At 34.2% G+C, this 27223-nt stretch overlaps 1 protein-coding gene across 3 annotated transcripts in view; it reads left to right on the top strand.

Annotated features, from left to right (window-relative positions):
- PCYT1A (phosphate cytidylyltransferase 1A, choline) overlaps window positions 1–27223 on the top strand; it is a 69226-nt gene that overhangs the window by 29157 nt on the left and 12846 nt on the right. For 2 of the 3 annotated variants that reach the window (XM_051985524.1, XM_051985525.1), the window contains 4 exons: window positions 3613–3736; window positions 12256–12355; window positions 25199–25315; window positions 26216–26367. In XM_051985524.1, coding sequence (XP_051841484.1) covers window positions 3613–3736; window positions 12256–12355; window positions 25199–25315; window positions 26216–26367 — 493 coding nt within the window. Of the gene's footprint in view, window positions 1–2533; window positions 3737–12255; window positions 12356–25198; window positions 25316–26215; window positions 26368–27223 lie in introns of those variants that run through there. The other variant, XM_051985523.1, reaches the window with a different exon arrangement.

Here is a 27223-nt window from a genome sequence, read left to right as displayed (position 1 = left end):
TATTTCCTTTGGTATTTTCATCTCCCTTCCTGAGGTGTCAGGGAAGGTGTGATCACCTTCTTTGGGGAGTTCTCACCTCCTTGAGAAGTCAGGGAGGTCATGACCACCCTATGTTCTAAAACAAAAGAAAGGGGGAGATACTGGAATCTTTACAAACTGCTAACTAATTAGAGTTGATCTGATCTTACAAGAAGATGTTTTGGGCCAGAACCTGAAACAAGGTACTAAGTAGAACTAATTAGTACAAGAAAAAATAGTAACAAAATTTATACAGAAGAACAAAAGGTCGAGAATGTTGAGAGAATTTGTGGGGAAAAGGGGGAGTGAAAAAAAGTGGCCAGGTCTCAAACTGTTTTATTAATCAATAATCATCAAAACAGTTTTACATTGCATTTATTTCACAGTGTATTTTGGGCTTTTTTTCGCAAAAGTACTTGAATAGTTTGGCATTTCTTCCTCCAACTCATTTTATAGATGTGAAATGGAGGCAAATAGGGTTAAATGACCTGCCCAGGGTCACATAATCTAGTAAATGTCTGAGACCAGAGTTGAACTTGGAAAAGATGTCTTCCTGAGTCCAGATCTAGCACTCTATCCACTTTTTTGTCTAGCTGCCCCCAGACAATTTAGTATTGGCTAAGAATAGAGTGGTAGATCAGTGGAATAGGTTAGTATAAAATACATAGTAGTGAATGACCAGATCTCATGTTTGATAAACCCAGAGATTCAAGCTTTTGAGACAAGAACTTATTACTTGAGAAAAATTGATGGGAAGACTGGAAAAGTTGTTTGGTAGAAGCAATGTATAGGTCAATATCTCACACCACAGAGTGAGATTAGGTCAAAATGGACACATAATTTAGATGTGAAAAGATGATATCATAAGGAAATTAGGGATCATGGAAAATTTTACCCATTAATTAGTTCTATGGATAAGGAAAGAATTTATGACCAAACAAGAAATAGTATTACAAGATGTAAAATGAATAATATTGACTATATTAAATTTAAAAGGTTTTGTACAAATAAAAGCAGTGGAGCCAAGATTAGGAGGAAAGGAACAAAAAAGTACCCCCAAAAACCTTACCCCAATATTATGGCAGGTTTTTCTGAAAAAAAAAAAAAAAAGCTTCATTTCTCAAATATATAGAAAGAATTGAGTCAAATTTAGAAGAATATGAGTTATTCCCCAATTGATAAAATGGTCAGTGAATATGAATCTGTCATTCAGTTATTCCTGTGACAGCTGGACTTTGTAATTGTCTTATCAGGTTATTCTTGAAGTAAATTCCACATGAGAGATATAAGTATCTTTAGCTGGGAAGGCAACTTCCTACAAGTATCCTCTATCTTCCTGTTGTAGCCCTCCACTAAAAGCTCCTGCTCAGGTTTTGCTCAGACAATTCTATTCAACAAAGAGTTGCATATACTACACTAAGCAAGAGAACACCAAAATACAAGGAGCTGCTTTTTGTGGAGCATGAAGGTGAAGGGATGGGGAGAGGAGAGGGCAGAAGATCAAAAAAGTTTTGTCTGTCTAATTAGCTATCTGGATCCTGGTTTTTGGCTGCTGATTTGCTGATCTTAGAATTTTTTTTTTAAGCAGATACCCCTGAGAGGGGTACTATCTTAAACCTTATAAGAAGAAATAAGATGATCAAGACTAAATTAAACTGTCTAGCAGCATAGGTTCCTTGTAATATATATATATCTAAACTTCTGTCCCCCAACTCTCTATCTCCCATCTATTCTTACCTTCAAAAAGTATTCACTGAGTTTCATGATAGAATAATGGTAAGTACTATGGAAAATTTAAAATATGTATATTTGAGATATGGTCCCTGCCCCCAAACATTTTTCTCCCACTGTCTAGACTACCTTCTACCTGGATCCTCTAGGTTCTTTCCCTTCTCACTTAAGTCTGAATTGTTCTTGCTTATTATATGCCCTCCCTGAGATTACTAGAATACTGAAGCAGTGCTTTCTCATGATATAACTACACTGGGCTAGCCACAGGCAAAAGAAAACAAGGCATCAGACACCCAAGAATCTGTAGTTTAAAAAGTTAAAGTAGATAAGACTTAGAAGAATGAGAGCAAAAAAAAGTGTCAAGTACTCATTGAAACATAGCCTCAAACAAAGAAGTCTGTAACATGAATCAGCAATGTATGGTACAGTCATAAAAATTTGTACTAGCCATGGTTCTTTTAAATTTATTTTTATTAAAGCTTTTTATTTACAAAACATATGCATAGGTAATTTTTCAGCATTGACCCTTGCAAAACCTTCTATTCTAAAATTTCCCCTCCTTCTTCTCATCCCCTTCTCTAGATGGCAGGTAGTCTAGTACATGTTAAATATGTTAAAATATATATCATATATATAAGTATATATATTTATACAGTTAGCTTGTTGTACAAGAAAAATCAGATCAAGAAGGAAAAAAAGAACCTGGGAAAGAAAACAAAATACAAGCAAACAACAGAGAGAGTGAGAATGCTATGTTGTGTGATATACTCTGTTCCCATGGTTCTCTCTCTGGGTGTAGATGACTCTCTTCATCACTGAACAAATCGAATTGGTTCGAATCATCTCATTGTTGAAGAGATCCAAGTCCATCAGAATTGATCATCATATAGTCTTGTTGTTACCATGTATAATGATCTCTTGGTTCTGCACATTTCACTTAGCATCAATTCATGTAAGTTTCTCCAGGTTTCTCTGACATCATCTTGTTGGTCTGAAAACATCATCATTACAGAACAATAATATCCCATAACATTCATATACCATAACTTATTCAGCTATTTTCCAATTGATCAGCATCCATTCAGTTTCCAGTTTCTTGCCACTACAAAAAGGGCTGCCACAAACATTTTTGCACATGTGGGTCCCTTTCCCTCCTTTAAGATCTCTTTAGGATATAAACCCAGTAGGAACACTGCTGGATTGAAGGATATGCACAGTTTGATAGCTTTTTGAGCATAGTTCCAAATTGTTCTCCAGAATGGTTGGATCCATTCACAGCTCCACCAACAATGCATTAGTATCCCACTTTTCCCACATCTCCTCTAGCGTTCACCATCATTTCTTCCTATCATCTTAGCCAATCTGAGAGGTGTGTAGTGGTATCTCAGAGTTGTCTTAATTTTCATTTCTCTGACCAGTAGTGATTTGGAGCACTTTTTCATATGTCCACAAATAGTTTCAATTTCTTCATCTGAAAATTGTCTGTTCATATCCTTTGACCATTTATCAATTGGGGAATGCTGGCCATGGATCTATGTAGCAAAATCATGAACAGGTGAAATTTACTTTTGACATCCTAGCTAGTTTCCAAGAGACGGATGTCAAAGGTAGATTTTAGTAAGTATTCCTTATTAAGAGATAATTAAAGTAAAAGGGAATAAAGGTGGAACTCTTTCAGAAGCATCATTCACTATTTCTGTCTTATCGAGTATTACTGCTTATGCCAAATGAAACTGGCATACTTTGTAGAAAGGAATACTTTGGATTTGATCATTTGTTGAGTACATTTGTTGTTGTTGTCACTGAAATATTAGCTTCCTTTTTCTTCCTTAGTAAGAAGAACATCTCATCTTTTATGTTTAGGTTAGAGAAAATGGATACAACAAATTCAACCAAATTGAATTCGAGGAAAAGGAGGAGAGAATCGACTGGACCTAATGGGGCAACAGAAGAAGATGGGGTTCTTGCCAAAATACCTCGCAGCTTTGTAAGTAAACAAGGAATTTTTTGTTTTGACATTTCTCATCTTTAAAAGGAATTGAAATAACATTGATGAGATCAATGTTGCATGTTCTCTTAATTAACAGATTCCTTGTTCACACAGTTTTCACAAGGCTTAATCTGTCTGTGCAGGTGTAGTATAATTCACAATTTAGGCGAGCTACTTTATACAAAAGTTTGGAAGGAATATTGATAAAATTTGGACATGTTAAGTACAGATTATGACCAAATAGCAGGCTTCAGCAATGAATTGAGGAAAATAGGGATTCTAACCACATATCTAATTTAGGATTTTCAATTTAACCCCACTTATTTTTCCAGTGAATTCAGTTCTTGTACCCAGATTCCTCTCTATTTTGCTGCCCAAAAAAAAAAAAAAAAAATCAGTGTTCATTTTATTGCTTCTTATTCCCAAAGCCTTCTTTCGTTCATACTTTAAGTATATCTCACATGGGAAACTTAAGACCCAAGACTGTTTCCCAACCTTTCCACTCTCTCTCTACTCTCTCTCAGCTCTGTAATATTTCATCAAGCCTTTCCCCAGAAACATTGCCAACTCCCTTGAAGTTTTCAGTTCCTTTTATTGTACAATCAGTAAATGGTAAAAGTGTTCCAAAAAATACAAGTGTTTCTCATTTTTATGTGTGCTTAACTTACAGAGCACTGGTCGTCTTTACCTGTATCATCCACATTGAGTTTTGACCCACTGCTGAAAAATCCAAGATACTCCTTAAAGTTAAAAAGTGCTCTAGAAATCTAGTGAATTAATAAACTTAATCAAGCCATTGTTTCCCAAATACCTGTTTACAGATGGAGAGCTTAAGAAGGTTACAAGAGGACTGTTGGGGGGTTTTTTGGCTTTTTTTTTTTTTTTTTTGGTCATAGGTTGCAATATAATTTATGGTATAGATTTTTTTATTGGGATTGATGGTAAAAGTGAATATTATATAAATGGATTTTCCTTCTCAATTCTCTTTTAGTATTTAATACCTGAATTTTAAAGGAAAAAGGAATTCTGAATTGTATCCTTTTGTTCTCATAGTATGACCTTGAGGCCATCCTGGTTTTCCTTCAATGGCCTTGCCAACTTAAGAATGCCCTTCCCAGGAAGAATGAGGCAAATTAGATAGATAGCAGTTCCTTTGAAAAAAGATCTGGGGTTGCAAACTCAAAAGGAATCATCTTTTTGATATGGCTGCCAAAAAAATTAATCTGATTTTTGGCTACATTAATAGAAACATAATGTCTTGTCATGGCCGATAGGTTTTGGACTTGAGTGTCGAGAATGGGGTAACTAAATTTTAAAATAAACAAATTATCTTTTAAATATATTTAAAAAACAAATTTTCTTTATGGGATTCTTGCACAGAGGACCTGTGAAGGATAGGGTTTTGTTTTTGGTTTTGTTCTTTAAACTTTAGGACTTGTCAGGAATAGGTTAATTCATTGTCAAGAGTTATGGATAAAAGCAAATAGCTTGTTGTTAAATGTAAATAATCTGGGGTCAGCTAGGTGGCACTGTGGATAGAGCACCAACCCTGAAGTCAGGAGGACCTGAATTCAAATGTGGTCTCCGACACTTAACACTTACTAGCTGTGTGACCCTGGACAAGTCATTTAACCCTAATTGCCTCAGCCAAAAAAAAAAAAAAAAGTAAATAACTAGAATTCTTAGGATAGAAAATAGATGTGACAATAGCAGAAGGTTTTTAATTGTAGTTCACCAATAACTTAATCATGATTGAGAGATTGAAATTAGTTTAATACACAGATAAGACAGCAATATTTATGATGTTTTGGAACATAAGGGTAGTATGCCAAGAAGCCTGAAGGGTTACGGGTATAATACTTCACATATAATACTTCACATTTGCTTAATAAGCAGATGTTAAATATGGAAGGTGTCAAATAAAGCCAGGGAAGGCTCTTTAGACTTCTTTGAAAGGTGGTCAGCAATATATCCTATCAGGGCTTGAGTATAATTGATAATAATGTTATGTTTGACATATACTTGTTGATGTGCAAAAATTTTGTGGCAGCCCTTTTTATGGTGACGAGGAACTAAAAATTGAGTGGATTCCCATCAGTTGGAGAATGGCTGAAGAAGTTATGATATATGAATGTTATGGAATATTATTATTCTATAAGAAATGGTCAAGAGGATGATTTCAGAGAGGCTTGGAGAGGCTTACATGAACGATGCTAAGTGAAGTGAGTAGAACCATAAAAACATTGTACATAGCAACAACAAGACTGTGGGATGATCAACTCTGATAGACCTGGCTTTTTTCAACAATGAGATGATTCCGAATAATTCCAATAGATTTGTGATGGAAAGAACCATCTGCATCCAGAAAGAGGATTATGAGGGACTGAATGTGGATCACAACATAGTATTTTCATCTTTTTTTTTTTAATCTTTCTCATTTCCTCCCCTTTCTGATCTGATTTTTCTTGTGCAGCATGATAAATGTGGAAATATGTTTAGAAGAATTGCACATGTTTAACCTGTATTGTATTACTTATTGTCTAGGAGAGGGAGGGAAGAGAAGAAAAAATTTAGAACACAAGCTTTAGCAAGGGTGAATGTTGAAAACTATCTTTGCATATATTTAAAGAGTAAAAAACTATTGTTAAAATTTTTTTTAAATTACTTTTTGCCTGACTGTGGGCAATTAAAAATTGACTTCCATTAGCATTAATGTAATCATCTTTAAAGATGAAAGGCAAAAAATTAATATCTATCTGTCATTCAATAAACATTAAGCACGTACTATGGACCAGGCACTGCCTTAAGCGTTAGAGATAAAAAGAAAAAAAAAGAGTCCTAGCTGTCATCATACATGGAAATAATCCATAGAAGGCACTAGAATTGAAGGGAATTGGGAAAAGCTTCTTGTAGGAGGTGAAAGTTTTGCTAACACTTGAATGAAGTCAGGGAAGCCAAAAGATAGATGAGAAGGGAGAGAATTTCAGGAAGTGAGGATAGCAAGTGAGAAATTCATGGAGTTGGAAAATGGAATGTCTTATTGCAAGGAGGCCAGTGTTCCTAGATTATAGCCTGTATAGTGGGAAATTAAAAGTCTATAGAAATGTGGCCGTGGAAGGTAGGTAGAGGGGGAAGACAACAGGTGAAGAATGGCTTTGAATTCCAAACAGAATTTTATATTGGATTTTGGAGGTTATAGGGAGCCACTGGAATTTATTGATTAGTAAGATACGCACTTTGGGGAAGATCACTTTGTCAGCTGAGTAGTAGATGGACTGGAGTTGGGAGAGTCTTGTGATGAGGAAAACAACCAGGAGGCTTTTGTAGTAGTCCAAGCATTCAGTGTTAAAATCCTACCTTTATAACAGTGGTAACAGCATCAAAATAGAGGATGGAACATATACTAATGATGTTATAAAATTAAATCAATAGATTTTGGCAAATGGGCTGAGAGGAAGTGAAGAGTCAAAGAAGACATTTAGGATGTGAATCTGGATGATTGAGTCTGGGAAGATGATGGTAGCAGTAATAGGGAAGTTTGGAATAGGAAGGATTTAGGGGGGAAAGATAATGAGTTCAAGATATCTATAAGACATCTAGTTTGAAATATCCCATAGACAGATATAAGACTGGAGATCAGCAAAGATCTTAAAGCTGGATAAGTGGATTCGAGTATCATCAGCATGGAGATGATAATTGAATCCATAGAAGCTGATAAAATCAAGTGAAATAGTGTAGAGGAAGTAGAGATAGGTGTCATGCGACATCTACAGTTGCATATATGACCTGAATGAAAATTCAACAAAAAAGACTGAGAAGAAACAATCAGATAGGTAGGAGAATCAGGAATAGTGTCCCCAAAACCTAGAAAATAGAAATTCTCAAAAAGAGGGTAATTAATAGTGTCAAATGCTATAGACATATGCAGAAGAATGTGACAAGAGATAACTTTGAAGAGAGCAGTTTTGGTTGAATAAAGAGATTAAACTGCAGAACGAAGTGAGAGGAATGGAAGTATAAATATATTTGTAGTGAACTTTTTATTTTTTATTTTATTTTATTTTTTTAAATAATTTTTTATTGATAGAACGCATGCCAGGGTAATTTTTTACAGCATTATCCCTTGCATTCATTTCTGTTCCGATTTTTCCCCTCCCTCCCTCCACCCCTTTCCCCCAGATGGCAAGAGTCTTTTACATGTTGAATGGGTTGCAGTATATCCTAGATACAATATATGTGTGCAGAACCAAACAGTTTTCTTGTTGCACAGGGAGAATTGAATTCAGAAGGTATAAATAACCCAGGAGGAAAAACATAAATGCAAGCAGTTTATATTCATTTCCAGTGTTCTTTCTCTGGGTGTAGCTGCTTTTGTCCATCTTTGATCAATTAAGGTTCTCTTTATCAAAGAGGTCCACTTCCATCAGAATACATCCTCAAACAGTATCATTGTTGAGGTATGTAATGATCTCCTGGTTCTGCTCATTTCACTCAGCATCAGTTCATGTAAGTCTTGCCAGTCCTCTCTGTATTCATCCTGCTGGTCATTCCTTACAGAACAATAATATTCCATAACGTTCATATACCACAATTTACTCAACCATTCTCCAATTGATGGACATCCTTTCATTTTCCAGCTTCTAGCCACTACAAACAGGGCTGCCACAAACATTTTGGCACATACAGGTCCCTTTCCTTTCTTTAGTATCTCTTTGGGGTATAAGCCCAGTAGAAACACTGCTGGATCAAAGGGTATGCACAGCTTGATAACTTTTTGAGCATAGTTCCAAATTGCTCTCCAGAATGGCTGGATGTGTTCACAATTCCACCAACAATGTATCAGTGTCCCTGTTTTCCCACATCCCCTCCAACATTCCCCATTGTAGTGAACTTTAAAAAAAAATTATTATAACTTTTTATTTACAAAAAATATGGATGGGTAATTTTTCAACATTGACCCTTGCAAAAACCTTCTGTTACAAATTTTCCCCTCCTTCCCTTACCCTTTCCCCTAGATGGCAAGTAGTGTAATACATGTTAAATATGTTTTAAAAATCCAATATATGTATACATATTTATACAGTTATCTTGCTGCATAAGAAAAATCAGATCAAGAAGGAAGAAAAAGAAAAACTGAGAAGGAAAACAAAATGCAAGCAAATAACAGAGTGAGAAATGTTATGTTGTATTCCACATTGTTCCCACAGTTCTTTCTCTGAGTGTAGATGATTCTCTTCATTACTGAACAATTGGAACTGATTTGAATCATCTTAATGTTGAAGAGAACCACGTCCATCAGAATTGATCGTTGTATAGTCTTGTTGTTGCCATGTATAATCTTCTGGTTCTACTCATTTCACTTAGCATCAGTTCATATAAGTCTCTCCAGGCTTCTCTGAAATCATCCTGCTGGTTGTTTCTTATAGAACAATTGTATTCCATAACATTCGTATACCATAATTTATTCAGCCATTCTCCAATTGATGGACATCCCCTCAGTTTCTAGTTTCTAGCTATTACAAAAAGGGCTGCCACACACATTTTTGCACATGTGAGTCCTTTTCCCTTCTTTAAGATCTCTTTGGGATACAGGCCCAGTAAAGACACTGCTGGGTCAAAGGATATGCACAGTGAGATAGCTTTTTAAGCATAGTTCCATATTGCTCTCCAGAATGGTTGGATTCATTCACAACTTCACCAACAATGTATCAGTGTCCCACTTTTCCCACATCCCCTCCAGCATTCATCATCATTTTTTCCTGTCATCTTAGCCAGTCTGAGAGGTGTGTAGTGGTATCTCAGAGTTGTCTTAATTTGCATTTCTCTGATCAATAGTGATTTGGATCACCTTTTCATATGTCCACAAATAGTTTCAATTTCTTCATCTGAAAATTGTCTGTTCATATCCTTTAACCATTTATCAATTGGAGAATGGCTTGATTTCTTATAAATTTGAATTAGTTCTCTATATATTTTGGAAGTGAGGGCTTTATCAGAATCTTTGAATGTAAAAATTTTTCCCAGTTTATTGCTTCCCTTCTAATCTTGTCTGCATTAGTTTTATTTTACAAAAACTTTTTAACTTAATGCAATCAAAAATATCTGTTTTGTGATCTATAATTATCTCTAGTTCTTTGATCACAAACTTCTTTCTCTTCCACAGATCTGAGAGGTAAACTATCCTATGTTCTTCTAATTTATTTATATCATTCTTTATGTCTAGATCATGAATCCATTTTGACCTTATCTTGGTATATGGTGTTAAGTGTGAATCGGTGCCTAGTTTCTGCCATACTAGTTTCCAATTTTCCCAGCAGTTTTGTCAAATAGTGAATTTTTTGATAATGGAGAAGAAATGAGAATATTTGTAGGTAATAGAAAAGCATGAAGGAAACAAGGAGATAATGATAAGTGAAAGAAGGGGTAATCTGCTAAAGAAGATAGGATACATAGGGATCACTTGTGTATGTACAAAGTTTTGCCTTGGTTAAGTAAAACACAGACAGTGAAGGTGGAGTTATTTGTAGTAGTCGGAGGCATCTGGATCATGTGAGATGAAGAGGAAGCTCTTAGCAAATGACCTTAATTTTTCCAGTGACAATAAAGCAAGATACCAACAGAGAGGGTTGGAAGAGAATTATCATGGGAGGTTTGAAGAAGGATGATTTGGGAAAGTCACAGTGATTAAGTAGGATAGTGAGTCAGTGTGACATTAATACCATAGCCATACAACAGCAAAATTATTCTGAAAATCTCTCATCACCTAGTTTATCACCCCCTTTGAGATTTCCTATCCAAGCAAATCTCTAAGGAGCTAATTTGCCCACATTTGCTTTGCTGGTAGTCCCCCAGTTCTTTTGCTCCTGAGCTTTTGACTGACTTTTTATGTAATTCTATAATGGAAGGAGTAATTTACTATAGTTTTAAAATTGCTTTGTGTTTTTTTTTTTTAAAATCATTATTTGGTCTGGTACAAATTTCAGGATCATTTTGTTTTTGTTCTGACCTCCATCTTTGCTGGAAGTTATATTTATCATATCTTATTTTCAATAATAACATTCCATTACATTTACTGCTCTAGGTCAGGCTCTCATTATCTCTTATCTCAACTTAATTGTTCTTTTAATCTCTCCCCTCTCACATGGCTACCAAATTGCCATTCCTAAAGCACAGGTCATTCTTCATGATTACATTACATTACTTGTTCAAAAGGCTTTATTGGTTCCATATTTTTCCAAGGGAAAAACACAAACTCCTCTTTTTGGAATTTAAAGCCTTTCACAATCTGGTTTCAACGTATTTTCCCAGACTGATTACACATTGCCATTACCACCTCCATGTTCAACTCTATGTAGGTAAACCTGATCTACTTGTTGTTCCTGGTGCTTGACGCCTCATCTCCCACTTCCACATCTTTGCACAAGATGTTCCCTATGTCTGAAATGAATGCTCTCTTTACTCCCCTCTGCTGCTAGGAATTCTCATGTCCTTTTCAGGCTTATTTCAAATGTTATTTCATAGGAACGATTCTTAAGTCCCTTACTTCTCTTAATTATATTTCTGTCTATTGTATATTTACTCTTTTGAATGTATATTGTATTTTCCTAGTAGAATATAAATTTTTCGAGGTAAGGGACTTTCATTTTTTTTCTTTCCTTGTATTTTTGTACCCAGTGTTATGCCTGGTACATAACAGGTATTGAATTCCTTACATGTCTTGTTATCAAACAAATGTTTATCAATAATGGTTGATACAAAAATCTTTTCCTTTTAACTGTTTTTAAAAATTCTACCTGCCTTGATTGGTTTGTGCAAAATATTTTTAATTTTATATAACATAACTCAAATGTTTTCATTTTTATGATTGTCTTTCTTTCCTTTGTTTGACTAAGAATTCTCCAATTTTTTATGACACTAAACATTCGAGTCTTTTTTTTTTTTTTTTTTGAGCTTATTGTGGCATATGATAGAAAGTTTTGGTCTAAACTTGACTTTTGTCTGACAAATTACAAAACTCATTTAAGTTGAAAACCATTAAAAGGCATAGAAGAAAGATTCTTCTTTAATGTGATAAAAAGCTTTTTTGCAAAACTAGATTGAGCTTTATTTGCAATGGAGAAATACCAAAAAGTTTCTCAGTACAAATTATTATCAAAACTATTTGATGATGGTTTAAATAAATATGGGGGAAAATAGATCAGTGGAATAGACTAGATAAACAAGAAACCAAAGCAATAAAAAACAGGAATCTAATATTCGAGAAACCCAAGAATATAAAGTTGGGGTAATATTCCTTAAGAACTGTAGGAAAAACCTCTACCTGAATCTCTGAGCTTATTCCATAAGGATCACTTCTCTTAGCCACATGTTAAAAAGAGACTTGATTATACCATGTAGATATTTAATTTAATTGTTGTTTTTTAAAATTTGTTCTCCCTCTAGTAATTTGGTTGTCATCTTTTTTTTTTTTTTTTGGATGAAAGCTAACTGTTTCTTCTCCTTTGTTTTTCTTAAAGGGCTTAAAGGAGCCAGCCCCATTTTCAGATGAAGTTGAAATTGACTTCAGTAAGCCTTATGTCAGAGTAACTATGGAGGAGGCCAGAAGAGGGACTCCTTGTAAGTAAATTTCATATTAAATGTTCTTCCTTATTCTTGTTAATTTTTTAGCATCTCATGGATTGAATTAGCATAATAGTTACTGTCCTCTATAAATATATAGGAATTTATGTATTGTGGAGTAGGTTTTCCTCTCATCTGTCTTGCCACTGTTTGGAAGGTAAGTGAATAGAAGCTCAGAGAGTGCAATGTAACCTTCCCCTTTCTTCCATTTATTGGCTAGGGTTGAAGAGGTTATTTATTGAAATAGTTAGCAACCTATCAATCTGAGGAAATGTTTACTAGCTCACAATTTCATTGCCATTGCTTTCAATGGCATTACTTTTCTCTCTATAACCTAGGCTTAGAATTTCTGTCAGCCAACTTCTCTACTGCCAGAATCCAGTTAGTTGCTAACTACTGTTGATTTCTGCTTCTGAAGCTTCTCATCTCCATTTCTGCTATCATCAGTCTGGTGTAAGTCTTCCCGGGCACTTGAAATATTTTACTTAGCACTCTTCCTGCCCTCAGTCTTGCTCCCTTCCTGTTCTTTGTTAATTTCATGTTCTGAATACAGATGTTTGACCATTTCAGATTATTCCTTCAAATTCTTTGGTGGCTGTATTGCATAATGACTGAAGTTCAGAAACCTTGTATGTGGCTCAATCTTCATCCTACTCTTGTAATTTTTTCCTTCTTTTACTCTGCTTTAGTCTGTAAAGGAACCTTCCTTAGGTTCTAGACTTAGGGCGTTAGTGAAACAATCATTTCTTCTGCCTGGAACCAATCTCTTCAACTTAGGGCTTTCCTCTTTTTATTATTTTTAAATTTCCCACTGTGTCTCTTAGGTCCTTATGCAGCCTAAGGATCCTTCCAATCTATGGAGAAGGAAAAAGGGTAAGGGTGAAGAGAAAACATTTAATTCAGTCCTTAATTATTTCTAAATTCACCTTCTGCTGCTGTTGCCACTGTACCATTCTGGTACCTACTTTTTCCCATTTCATCTTTTGCTCTGGCTATTACACATTTTAAAATAAGAAGAATGGTTTTTCCCCCCCTCAGAATTCATTTATAAAGGAAAAGTGTGAAAATTCAGAAACAATATACCTATGTAATTCATATACACTGTTACCAGTTTATTCAGTTCTATCTCAGAAATATCTTCTATATCAGTCTGCTCTTCTTAATCTTCACTACTATAACCATGATATGGATAGAAATATAATGTAGGTGTCCTTGGATATTCTCAGATATAATAGATCTGGGTAATGTTATTGAAAATACAAATAAAACAAATCAGTGTAGTTTTAGGCTAGGTGATTCTAAATTTCCTAAGTTATTCAGCTACAGCTCCCTAGGACTGGCTTGATCTATCTTTACATATGGAATATTTTGATCTTTCATGTCTTTGAGAATAGGAGAGAGGTATCTCCTTCTAGAGAATTACTTTTGGAACTTATTTAGTAAAACATGATAAGTGAAGCCCTTTCACTTGTATTTTTGGTTCATTTGAAACCAATCAGGAAACCTCTTGAAAGCAGAGCAAATTCTGTTCCACATTACTATATTGAATTAGCTGACCAGACATTTTTTCCTATTGTTTATCTTTCATTCTCAAAAAGGACCATGGCATCAGGGATATAAAAGTAAGACAGGAAAATACAAAATAATTGCAGTATTCCTACTACCTTAAAAATGTATTCAATCCAACACAAAACCCCCAAATTCACAGAAAGACACATCTACTTTCAAATTGGATTGAACACTATCCTGTGAGTGTGTTCTGTACTTTTCTGCCTCTTTGAATGATGTAGCATTTTACTTGGACTCTAAAAGTAAGGTAGGAATTCAAGGAGTAGAAAGAGAATAAGGAGGGAGGAGAGCATTTTAAGAATGGAGAACAGCTGTAAGACTTGGCTTGTACAGGGTCATGAATGCTGAGCAAATTAATTTCAAATTTAATATGAAGTAGTGAAATTTTTTTTTCAGAAGGGTAATGGACCACATCTGTGTATAAGAAAGATTTTCCTAACATCAGTATAAAGGAAAAGTTAGAATGTAGGAAAACCTGAAAGGAAGTTATTGCATCAGTTAATTACCAGCTTTTAAGCACTTACTATGTATTACCTATTAAAGGATGAGGAGACAAAGACAGGATGAATTCATATTCACTTTTTCTAAGGAACATTTGTTCCATTGAGGTGGTGATATGTTCATGACACATATATGATAAAGTTCATGCAGGTGGTGATAAGGGCTTGTGCCATAAATGAAACATTTGAAATAGGGAGAAGGGGAGTGACTAGAGAGATATTGCTGAGCTGGAACCAATAGGACCTGGTAACTGATTAGATAAGAGAGGGGTTAGAGATAGAAATATCAAAGATAAACTGGAAGTTACAAATATAGAAATGTTGATGAATCAGTGAGTGATGAGTCAAACAGCAGTAGTTAAGTCAGATTCTTTTGTCTTATTTAGGTTACTCTGTCATTTTTATTACATTAATGGGCCTGGCTCAATTGTGAACAATTAATATTTTTCTAATTACTTAGAATTAAATGATCTGTCTTCATTTCTGTAAAGAATGTTTTGTTCTTTTGTGTGCCTTGATAAGTATACTCACAAATATTTTATAATAATTGTACTTATTTTTTAATTTTTTTCTTTTTTAATGTAAGAAATTTTTAAATTCACACAGATACTTTTTTGGTGTGTGTGTGTGTGTGTGTGTGTGTGTGTGTGTGTGTGTGTGTGTGTATCTATATATTTTTTCCCAGTTACATGTAAAATAAATTTTTTTACAATTGTTTTTAAAAATTTGCGTTCCAGGTTCTCTCCCATCCTTCTTTCTCCCTCCCTCCATTAAGAAAGCATATGTAAAGTTATACCAAACATTTTCATAAAAGTCATGTTGCAGGGGCAGCTAGGTGGTGCAGTGGATAGAGCACCAGCCCTGAAGTCAGGAGGACCTGGATTTAAATCTGGCTTTAGACTTCCTGGCTGTGTGACCCTGGGCAAGTCACTTAACCCAATTGCCTCAGTAAAAAAAAACGTCATCTTGAAAAAGAAAACTGATCTCTAATCTCCCTCCTTCCCCCACCCCAGAAAAAAAACAAAACAAAACACTTTAAGAAAAATAAAGTTTTTTTTTTTTTAAGTATGCTTCAATCTGTATTCAGACACAATCAGATCCTTATGATGAAAATGCTATCTATACCCAGAGATCTGGTATTGTTGTATTGCTGAGAATAGCAAAGTCATTCAGAGCTGATCATCACACAACATTGCTATTACTTTGTACATAGTACATTTCATTTTGCATGAGCTCATGGAGGACTTTCCACCTCTTTCTGAGAGCATCCTACTTATCATTTCTTATAGAACAATAGTATTCCATCATAATCTCATACCAGTTGATTCAGCCATTCCCCAGATAATAGGCATCCCTTCAATTTCTGATTCTTTGCCCTGACAGAAGAGCTGCTTATACATATTTTTGTACATATAGATCTTTCCTCTTTTTAAAAATCTCTTTATCGCTCTTTGGGCAGAGTTCTTATCTTTTGATTATTTATCAATTGGGGAATGGCTTTTATTTTTCTTAAGTTTGACTCAATTCCTCTACACATTTGAGAAAAGAGGCCTTCATCAGACAAACTTCCTTTAAAATTCTCTTCACAATTACTATTGCTCCTTCCCCATTTATTCTGTTCTCCCTCTTCTTACACCTTATCCATCCTTCACTCCTTCTGACTACTCCCTCCCCAATATATCCTTTCTTCTATCATCCTTCCCTCTTCTCATATCTCCTTCCCTTCCTGCTTTCCTGCAAGGTAAGAAAAATTTCTGTACCCATATTGAATCACACAGAGACTTTAAAATTCTTTCTTTAAAAATCTTTAGATCCAGATTTGTCTCCATACTTCTCCCCCCATTCATTAAAAAGTCAAGAAAAACAAAACCCATTACAAATATGTATAATCCTGTAAAATAAATTTCTGCATTAGTCATGTGCCCTCTAGTTCTAGATTAAGAAAACTATCAGCACAATTGACCTTATTAATAACAAAATCAATAGAAATTATATGATTATTTCAATAGATATTGAAAAAGCTTTAGACAAAATACAGTACTTAATTCATTTTAAAAACACTAGAAAGAATAGGAACAAAGACTGCTTTCCTTCCAATGAAAAATAGTATTTATCTAAAACCATCAGCAAATTATGTGCAATGGGGATAAGCTGGAAGTCTACCCTGTAAAATCAGGGGTGGATGAAGCAAAGATGACTAATAAAAACACTATTATTATTATGGTACTAGAAATTGCTAAAGCAATAAGGGAAGAAAAAGAAATTGAAGGAATTATGGAATAGTCAGTGAAGAAACAAAATGTTCACTCTTTACAGATGAAATGGTCATATCCTTAGAGAATTCACTAAAAAAACTAGTTGAAATAATGAACAACTTTAGCAAAGTTGCAGGATATAAAACAAACCCATGTAAATCAATGTTTCTGTATATAAGAAACAAAGCTCACCATCAAGAAATAGAAAGAGAAATTCCATTGACAATATAAAATACTTGGGAGTCTTTACATGAATATAATTACAAAACACTTTTCACACAGATAAAATCCAATTTAAACAAAAAATATCACTTACTTATGAGTGGGCCAAGCCAGTATAATACATGACAATTCCTAATTTACTAATTTAGTTATCCAGTGTCATATAGAACTAGAAAAAAAAAAATAACATTCATCTGGAAGAATAAAAGGTCAAGAATATCAAGGGAATTGATGGGGAGGAAAAAAGCAAAAGAAAATAGCTTAGCAGTACCAAATCACAAACCGTATTATAAAGCTGTAATCATTAAAGCTATTTCATATTGGCTAAGAAATAGAGTTGTAGATCAATGGAATAGATTAGGTACACAAAACACAGTTGTAAATGATTAGAGTAACCTAGTACTTAATAAATCCAAAGACCCTAGAACTCAACTATTTGACAAAAACTGCTCAGAAAACAAGAAAATAGCATTGCACCAACTAAATATAAACTAACATCTTATATCATGTACCAAGATGAGATCAAAATGGGTACGATTTAAACATTTTCAAACAAAATTATCAAAGCTGTCTATAGTCATGAAAAATGCTGTAACTCACTGTTGATTAGAGAAATGCAGATTAAAACAACTTTGAGGCATCATATCAAGCCTATCAGATTACCTAATATGATGAAAAAGGAAAATGACAACAGTTGGAAGTGATATGGGAAAATTGGAACACTAGTGCACTATTGATGGAGTTGTGAACTGATCTCACTATTCTGGAGAGCAGTCTGTAACTATGCCCAAAAGAACAACCAAACTATATACCTTTGGATTCAGCAATATCACTAGTAGTTCTGTATCCCAGAGAAATCATATAAAAAGGAAAAAGGACCTACCTGCCCAAAAATATTTGAACAATTCTTTTCATAATGACAAAAAATTGAAAATTTAGGGGATGTCTATCAATTGAAGTATGACTGAATAAAGTGTGGTTTATGAATGGAATGGAATATTATTGTACAATAAGAAAAGATGAAGAGGTAGATTTATACAAACTGACACAAAGTGAAATAAGCAGAACCAGGAAAACATTGTACACAATAATAGCAACCTTGTGTAATGATCAATTATGAATGACTGAGTTCTTTTCAGCAGTATAATGATCTAAGATAACTATAGTAGATTCATGATGGAAAATGCTATCCACAACCAGATGGTAAATGTAGATCAAAAGCACATTATTTTTAACTTTGTAAATTTTTTTCCCTTGTGGTCTGTTTCTTTCACAACATGATTATTATGGAAATATGTTTTACACAATTGCAAATATATAAATATATATAAATATATATATATATATATATATATATATATATATATATATATATATATATATATATATATATATATATATATATATATCAAATTGCTTACCATTTTAGGAAGAAGGGAGAGAAGGAGAAAAATTTGAAACTCAAAATTTTATAAACACAAATGTCAAAAATTGATTTTTCAAAGAATTGGAAAAAATTAATGTTAAAAAGAATAATAAATTATATATATATATCTCACACACACACACAAATGCTTCATAATGTCAGTGTCATATCACTGTATGTTGAAAGGTGTTTGGCATCTGAATCTTCATGAAAGAACAAACCCTGCTGAGTATTTTACTTTTGCCAAATAGCTCAGCTGTATTCATCTCTGATGTTTCCTTCTGTGATGTGATAGTTTCTGGTTACTTATAATCGCTTGATCAGCAGAGTACTTGATATGAGTCGGTGTGGCTTAATAAATTATCTCATGGATAGCAGACTATGACAAACCCAGATTAGAAACATAGTAACTGCAGTAGTGTAAGGAAAGTCAAATTCCAAAATGCCAAAGACATTTAGTTCAAGGGTCAAATTAAGTCATATGATAAGGGATTCAGTTGGATGCAGCATGCATCCTTCTACTGAAGGGAATTCTGAGTTCAACATTGTGCTCAACCCTGAACAAAGTGTTGTTATTATCAAGCATAAAAGTTTGTAAACTGAATTGTGGACCATTTTTGGTGAAATAAAGTTGAAAATAGCATGCTCATAAGTGCTAGATCATTTTTTAAAGCTAAGTCCATATAAATTATTTGCTAGTCCCTTTAGCATTAGTGAGTCATGAATACTATTTAGTAATGAATTCCTATTTAAGAATAATTATCCTATAAGACTAACTATTTGGATTCATGGTTCTTTCATCAAAAATATAACAGTTCTTTTTGTGATGCTGTGGTTCCAATAGTGACAGGTATCAGCAGCATTCCTGGGACCAGAACTTTGACATTGTATCTGAGATTAGTGCTCTTTAGGTTATACCATTAAGTTTACTTTCAACAGATATTCTTCAGTCTCTTGATTCTCTAGGTCATCTAGACTTTTAGACTTTACAATTTTAATAAATACTTAATACATGTTTACATTATGCTAGGAGCTAATGGAGATGCAGAAGTAAGATGTAGTCTCTACTGTTAAAGAAATTATAAATAGAAAAGATAAGACACATAAGACAATTTACTATCATACATGATTATATAAATTCTGAGGGCATTTAAAATACAGATTATTTGTAAGGATTCTTTAGTGTGAAAGATCATTTCCAATTGGGGGAATTAGGAAAGATTTTAAGTTGGATCCTATAATCATAGATTTAGATGTAGAAACAAACTTAAGAGGTTGTGTAATCCAGCCTCAGCATTTTGTAGCTAAGGGAATAGCAGCCTAGTAAGAGAAGGGGACTTACCTAAGGTCTCCTAGGTTATTTAGAAGCAATTTGAATCCAGGGCTCCTGAAAGGAACTTAAAGGACATAAGTAGGTATAAAAGTACAGAAGATTTGGGGATAGTGGAAAACCTTTGGAAAAGAGACTATAGCTCAATTATGAAAATAACAAACAGCAACAAGGTTGAATGAAGGCTGCTGAAGTTGTGATTTGTCTTTATGGTTCAGATCAGTAATTTTTTTCTCGTTTCTTTTTTAGATTTGTTAGGGTAGTAGTCAGGTGACTAAATTCTATGTGTTTCAGCATAACAATGACAAAAATCTTATCTAGTGAATTTTGAACTTATGCTTAGTGCAGAGAAGAGTACTCCTCAGGTTTTCATAGGGAGGTTTTAATGGCAAAATATTAGAATTAGGTAGGTGCAATTTAGAAGAGAATGGATGAAACCAGGAAGAAAATATATATTGTGACCATTTTGAAAAGATCTAATACGGAATGAGGAAAACAGAATCAATCAATAAACATTTATTAAGGACCTACTATGTATCATACACTGTGACAAAAAGAGACAAAAGGAAGTCACAATGTAATGGGGAAGCAAGATACAAAAAAAAATTATACAAAGACTATATGTAAGATAAAAATGATATAATAGAAGAAAGGAATGCACTGAAAGTAAGAGGGGTTGGGAAAGGATTTCTGTAAGATAGGATTTTACTTGGAACTTCAAAGAGGCTAAGAAGCCATTTTTGTTGGGAAGTGGAAATTTTAAAAATCAAGTATATTTTGACTTTTTGATCAGAGAGCATAAAAGAGGGAGAGGAAGAAGGAAGGTCTGATATAAACAAAATATGTTGATGAGGATAATTTGAGGGAATATCTTAAGAAGTAAAGAAATTTGAAATTAGTTCTGCATAAGACATCTAGTCTTTATTAATATCTCCCCTATGAAAGCTTAAGGAAGAGACCATGAATTTCATCTAGGTCTAATTCTTAGTTATACTTGCTCTCAGAAGCCTGTGCTGAATCAATTTAGTCAACAAGCAGCATTATGTGTCATGTATGGTGTTAGGTACTGGAGATACAAGTACAAAGAACAAAAATGAAACAATCCCTGCTTTCATTCTAGTGATGGAGGAGACAAGGATAGATGTATGTACATGCAGCATAGATGTAAAGTAAATTAATGCAAATATATACAGCATAGTTGTGGAGGTAGGAATGCCAAGATTTGTGAATTGACTGAATGTATGAAGTTTAGGAGTTAAAGACAATACTAAGATTATGAGCCTGGGACTTGAAAAATGGTGGTACCTTCAGCAGAAATAAAAATTGAGAGAGGGAAAAGCTAAACTCTACTTTAGACATGTTGAGTTTCAGAAGTTATTAATCATTGTTTTTAAACAAATTTTTTCATGCAATGAAAATATTTCTTCTTTCCTTCCTATTCCCTCCTTCCCTTCCCCCCCACCCACTTCTGAGAAAGAAAAATAAAAGTCCTGTAACAGATAAGCTTAGTTAAATAACACAAATTCCCATTTTGGCCATGTCCATTTAAAAAAAAGCCTGAATTTGCACTTCAAGCCTATTACTGTCAGCAAGTTTTGTTTCATCTGCCATGAGCCCTCCACCATCAAGGTTGGTCAGTCAATTAGCATTCTTAAGTTTTTCAAAATTACTTTTCTTTAGGGTGTTAATTGCTATTGTATAAATTGTTCCAGGATATCATTTAAAATTGTGTAACAGATATAGAGTGTGTTTGTAGTGGCTATAAACTGGAAAATGAATGGATGCCCATCAATTGGAGAATGGTTGGGTAAATTGTGGTATATGAATGTTATGGAATATTATTGTTCTGTAAGAAATGACCAGCAGGATGAATACAAAGAGGACTGGAGAGACTTACATGAACTGATGCTAAGTGAAATGAACAGAACCAGGAGATCATTATATACCTCAACAACAATACTGTATGAGGATGTATTCTGATGGAAGTGGATCTCTTCGATAAAGAGATCTAATTCAGTTTCAGTTGATCAAAGATGGACAGAAGCAGCTACACCCAAAGAAAGAACACTGGGAAATGAATGTACTGTTTGCATTTTTGTTTTTCTTCCCAGATTATTTCTACCTTCTGAATCCAATTCTCCCTGTGCAACAAGAGATCTGTTCGGTTCTGCACATATATATTGTATCTATACTGTGACATATTTAACATGTATAAGACTGCTTGCCATCTGGGGGAGGGGGTGGAGAGAGGGAGAGGAAAAATCAGAACAGAAGTGAGTGCAAGAGATAATGTTGTAAAAAAAATTACCCTGGCATGGGTTCTGTCAATAATAAGTTATTTAAAAAAAAAAAAAAAAAACAGATACAGGGTGATGCTGGATAGACATTCAAGAGAGAGACTAAGAGTGCAAGTGATTTATTGTTATGATAACTAGCAATTTATACAATGTTTTAAGGTTTGCAAAGGGCTTTACGATTATTTATCCTCCCAACAGACTTTAACAGATGAGAAAACCCAAATTAAGTCCAGAGTTAGGTAGCACCCAAAGCTGGACTAAAGCTCAGATTTTCCCCAATCCAGTTCTGATGATACATCGCACCACCTAGCTAGTTAAACTTGTGGGAGCTGCTAAGTATAGCGAGAGGAGAAAAGAGGGCCTAGGATAGAACCTTGAGAAACACCTGCCATGTCCATGGTGAGGGAGTGAGGTGTAGATTATGTATGAGACTAAGGAGCAGTTAGGAAAGTCTCCTAGTATTTTCAAGTACATTTGACTAGAGCTTGAAGTGAAAGTCATAGGGAAATTAGGTTAAAGAAGTGAAAGGAAGAATTCATATAATAATGCAATTGTGAATGTATTAGTTATGCCTGAAAGAAAGGGTCACTAAGGAGAGGCAAGCAAGAAAGACTTCATGGAAGGAGTGGTATTTCAATTGAATTTTAAAGGATTGGTAGTAATTTAACAGTTAAAAAGGAGGAAGGGACACTCCAAGCACAGAGAATTGCCTGAACAAAACCATAAAAGCAGAGTACTTTTCTCCTTCATAATACATCATGACCTCTAAAATAACAATCCAACTGATTCTTATTTTTCACTAAGAGGGAAACAGTATATATATATATTTAAAAGGAATATAACCTATATTTATTTTTGAAACATAAAGCTGTCCCTCTCTGTGAGTCCTCTCTTAGGCACAGTTTTGGAATGGTTATAATAGATTAACTGCAAACAGAACATCATTGATAATTAAGTTGATTTTATTGGGAAAAGAATATAAAAAGTAAAATCTTTAATTTTAGCAAGAATTATTAATTCTTATTTCTATATTATTTTATATTTTTTCAAAGTACTTTTGTCTCAGTAATACTCTGAAATTAATAGTGCTATGATTTTTCCTCACATGGAGATCTTTATGATCAACCTAGATCTGGTGTGATCTTTTTAGATTCATTTTGACTAGGCTTGATACAGTGTGGCCTAAAACTGAGGGTTTAGGACAAAATAACTTGAAGAAGGTTCTTTTAAAAAAACCAGTCAACCAACCAACATCTTTTTATCACTGCTTTTTTGTCTTTAATTCTGAATTGTTCTCCAGAAGAACTGAACCAATTCACAGCTTACATTTTCCATTTTTAACTTTTGTCATCTTTGCCAATTTGATGAGTGTGAGGTGAAAATTCAGAGTTGTTTTAACTTACATTTCTCTTATTATGATTTGTAGCTTTTTATATGAATGTTTATGGCTTACATTTCTTCTTTTAAAAATCAATTGGCAAAGAAATGTACTGTTGGCAGAGCTATGAATTGATTCAGCTGTTCTGGAAAGCAATTTAGAATTAAGAAAGATTAAAATGCTCATTCCTTTTGACTCCAGAGACTTCACTGCTAGGCATATTCTTTAAGGAGGTCATTGATAAAAATCATATACACTAACATATTTATGGCAGCACTTCTTATAGTGGTAAAGGACTGGAAAGAAAATAGATGCATATTGATTGTGAAATGGATAAACTAGTTATGGCACATAAATATAATGGTATATTACTGTTGTAATAAACAATGAATTTGATGAATACGGAGAAGGATTGAAGACTTATAAACTGATACAAAATGAGGCAAACAACCAGAATGGCTATAAAAATGGATTGTTGTTGTCCTTCATTCTCAAAGAGAACCATGACATCAGGAAGATGATGATATGACATGCAAATGAATTGGATTTAAGTAAGGCAGGGCTGTATGAAGTCATTAACCTTACGCTTTCCTACTGAGCCATCTAGGTTCAGTGACAAAATATTGATCAGTGTGATTGGAGATGGCCTGGATGCAATGAAAGACCTTGGTCTTTTTAAGCTAAGGTCTTTCTTAGCTCTCAGTTTGTCTGAAGCAGGTGGTTTGCAGATTAAACAATAATAACAACAATGTATTTATGTAGCACTTTAAAAATTGCAGAGTACTTTACAAATACTGCTTTTTTATCCTCACAAAAAGTCTTTGGTCTAAGTGAGAGATAGCCAAATGACTATTCTTTTATTGAACTGCTGGCATTATTAATATAATGGAAAGGAAAAGAACATTAACAACGAAATAATTGAAACTTCTCTTTGTCTGTCTGTGGAAAACTCCAGATGTGTTGATTAGTTTTGTGGAATTGTTTTTCTACCTCTATTTTTATTCTTTCTCAAAAGGTGTGTGGCTTGCTGGGAGATGGAAAAGTTTGTTGTTCATTTGTTTCAGTTGTGTCCAACTCTAGGTTACCTTAATTTTTTTTTTTTGGGGGGGGGGAGTAGGGCAAAGATAGTGGAGTGGTATGCCACTTCCTTTTCTTGCTCATTTTATAGATGAAGAACCGAGGCAAAAAGAGTTAAATGACATGCCCAGGGTTACCCAGCTAATAAGAATCTGAGGCTAGATTTGAACTCAGGAAAATGAGGAGTCTTTTAAAGACCAGACCTGGCACTCTATTCACTGCATCAGTCACCTACCCCTTTTAGGAAATATAGGTGACCTGAAAACAAAATTTTTTAAAGGAACACGAAAACTGCTTGTTTATATCCCTTGACCAAATTATCTGTTGGGAAATGACTCATGTTTGTGTGAATTCCTTATGAAACTTGAATTTCAGATATTTGTTAGTGATGTTTATGTAAAAATTTTTCTCTAAATAAATTTTTTTTCTTCTAATTCTGGCTGAATTGATTTGATTGTGCAAAAGCTTTTCAATGTTATATAATTGAAATGGTTTACTATTTTTTGTAGGTAACAATTCTTCTCCTAGGCATAGTTATTGAAGGAAAAATTTTTATTAGGTTTTTATTTTAATATAAAGAAAATAGAAGAGGAGGTGTTAAATTCCAGATCATTTGGTAGACACAGTAGTCAGTCAGTTATTGAATCCAATGACATTTTTTGGCATTTACATAGAGGGAAACTATATCTCTGTCTTGTTTAAGGTGATCTTATCCAGTGCCATTTACAGAGTATAAGATGATGAATCACTTCTTTTTAATGAAATTTTCTTATCTTTCATTTTAAGATGATCGACCTGTAAGGGTTTATGCTGATGGCATATTTGACTTATTTCACTCTGGTCATGCCCGGGCCCTGATGCAAGCAAAGAATCTATTCCCTAACACGTATCTTATTGTGGGAGGTAAGATTTTTTTTCACTTTTGTTCAGAAAGAGATGGTAAGTATCTCTTCTTTCTTTCTAATACTGAAATACGGCGGTAGAAGTAATTAGAGAATAGGACTTTGCTTATAGAACCGAGATGTTGTATAATTCCTTCATTTACTTTTAGACTAAATTACTTGAGTCATTGAGCATTATTGACTTTGTTCACAATTTTGTATATGGGACCATTTGAGGGTACTATAAAGTAATCTAGCTGTATATATAGGTATTTGTCACCTGAACTATAAAGAGATAGCTAAATCTATGCCAGTGCACAGAGCTAAACTAAACTAAACTATTCATTCCTAGACCTTTATTTTTATCCACTTTAGAAAAGTTCTTGTTATAGCAGCAACCTGCTAATGGCTGCTGTGTATCTAATTCTGACCAGCGGAATAGATCCCTTCATGTGAGAGGATGATAACAATACAAGGAGACTGAGAGACAGTTGCAATATCTGATCTCCCTCTTCTTCCTCTTGCCTTCAATTTATTTCATTCCCAATTCACAGGCAACATCTGTAAAGGCTGATTTCCAATTCCTTCAAGGGTATTATGATTCACAGCGGGGGGCTTTCAGAGAATCAATCCATCCCTTAATGGTACCGTCTCCTTTAGCCCTTTACAGCCTTTCTGGGTTTCACACTTAGGCATGGTCCTCAACAGTTCTTTACACATAAAGTCCTTAGAATTAGAGGAATGTGCATCTGTGGTTGGGAAAATACATATTCAATCACTTTGCTTTTGAGGCTTAGCTATATCTAGAAAATTGTTCAGCATGTGGATATTGATTCGTTTTCTAGAGGGGAAAGAATACAAGCTGGGGGTTGAGCAAGTAGTAGTGATTTTTGTCTCAACTTAATGGTTCCCATTGACTCAGTTTGCAGTGATGAACTGACACATAATTTCAAGGGCTTCACAGTGATGAATGAAAATGAACGCTATGATGCAGTTCAACATTGCCGCTATGTGGATGAAGTGGTGAGAAATGCTCCTTGGACATTAACACCTGAATTCTTGGCAGAGCATCGGGTAAGAGACACTCTGTGTGTGTGTGTGTGTGTGTGTGTGTGTATATGTGTGTGTGTGTGTGTATCCGTTCTTGAGTCTGCCTCCCCTTCTACTCTCAAGAGAGTGGTTCCTGGGCTTGTCCCTCCCCTCCTATAGAAGAGGATATAGAATGTTTATATGAGTATCTATCTTGTTCTCAGGATCTGGTATCTGGGAACCAAATTTTGGAGTAAAAGTTTGATAAGGAGCAGAAAGTAGTGTTTTCTTTTTATTTAGGAAATGAATACTGTAAACCCTTTGTCCTGTCTTGATTTTCATATAAAATGAAAAATGCCACTGTTTCTGGAAAAGATGGGTGTAAAAAGTGAGGAAACTTAATAGAGCAGAATGAAGGTTTTTGGATGTGTTTAATTAAAGCATGTATTCTCACAGATGTGACCTTTGGCAAGTCTCATTGGCTTCTTGGAGTTCCAGACTAAAAGCTGGTCTTCTTAGGTGGAGAGGTTTTCCTTGCTGGAAATTCCTTACATTGATGAAATTACAAGTTTAATTAAGAAAAAAATTCTCTTTAGATATAAAAACTGTAGAAAGTTACTTAAGTGAAGAAATGAAGAATAATTATGGCTAAGATATTGTGAAACAAAATTTAGGAAGGTGTAGGAATAGGGAAAATTTGTTGGAGACCCTTGCAAACAGATGAAATCATCTGCTTCTTCTATACTTTAAATGAGTAAAGGAAAAAACTAGTATGTGAGATGATTTTTTAGTGATTTAACTTGAGTAGATCCTAGGTAAAATTAGGAAGTTGATCTTTAGTGTTCTCTCATGTCATCCATCAAACACCCTCTTTACTTTTTTTTTCTTGTAACATTGGTCA

The sequence above is a fragment of the Antechinus flavipes genome, chromosome 3, assembly GCF_016432865.1.
Source record: "Antechinus flavipes isolate AdamAnt ecotype Samford, QLD, Australia chromosome 3, AdamAnt_v2, whole genome shotgun sequence".
Taxonomy (NCBI): Eukaryota; Metazoa; Chordata; class Mammalia; order Dasyuromorphia; family Dasyuridae; genus Antechinus; species Antechinus flavipes.
This window is presented reverse-complemented; position numbering and strand designations above follow the sequence as displayed.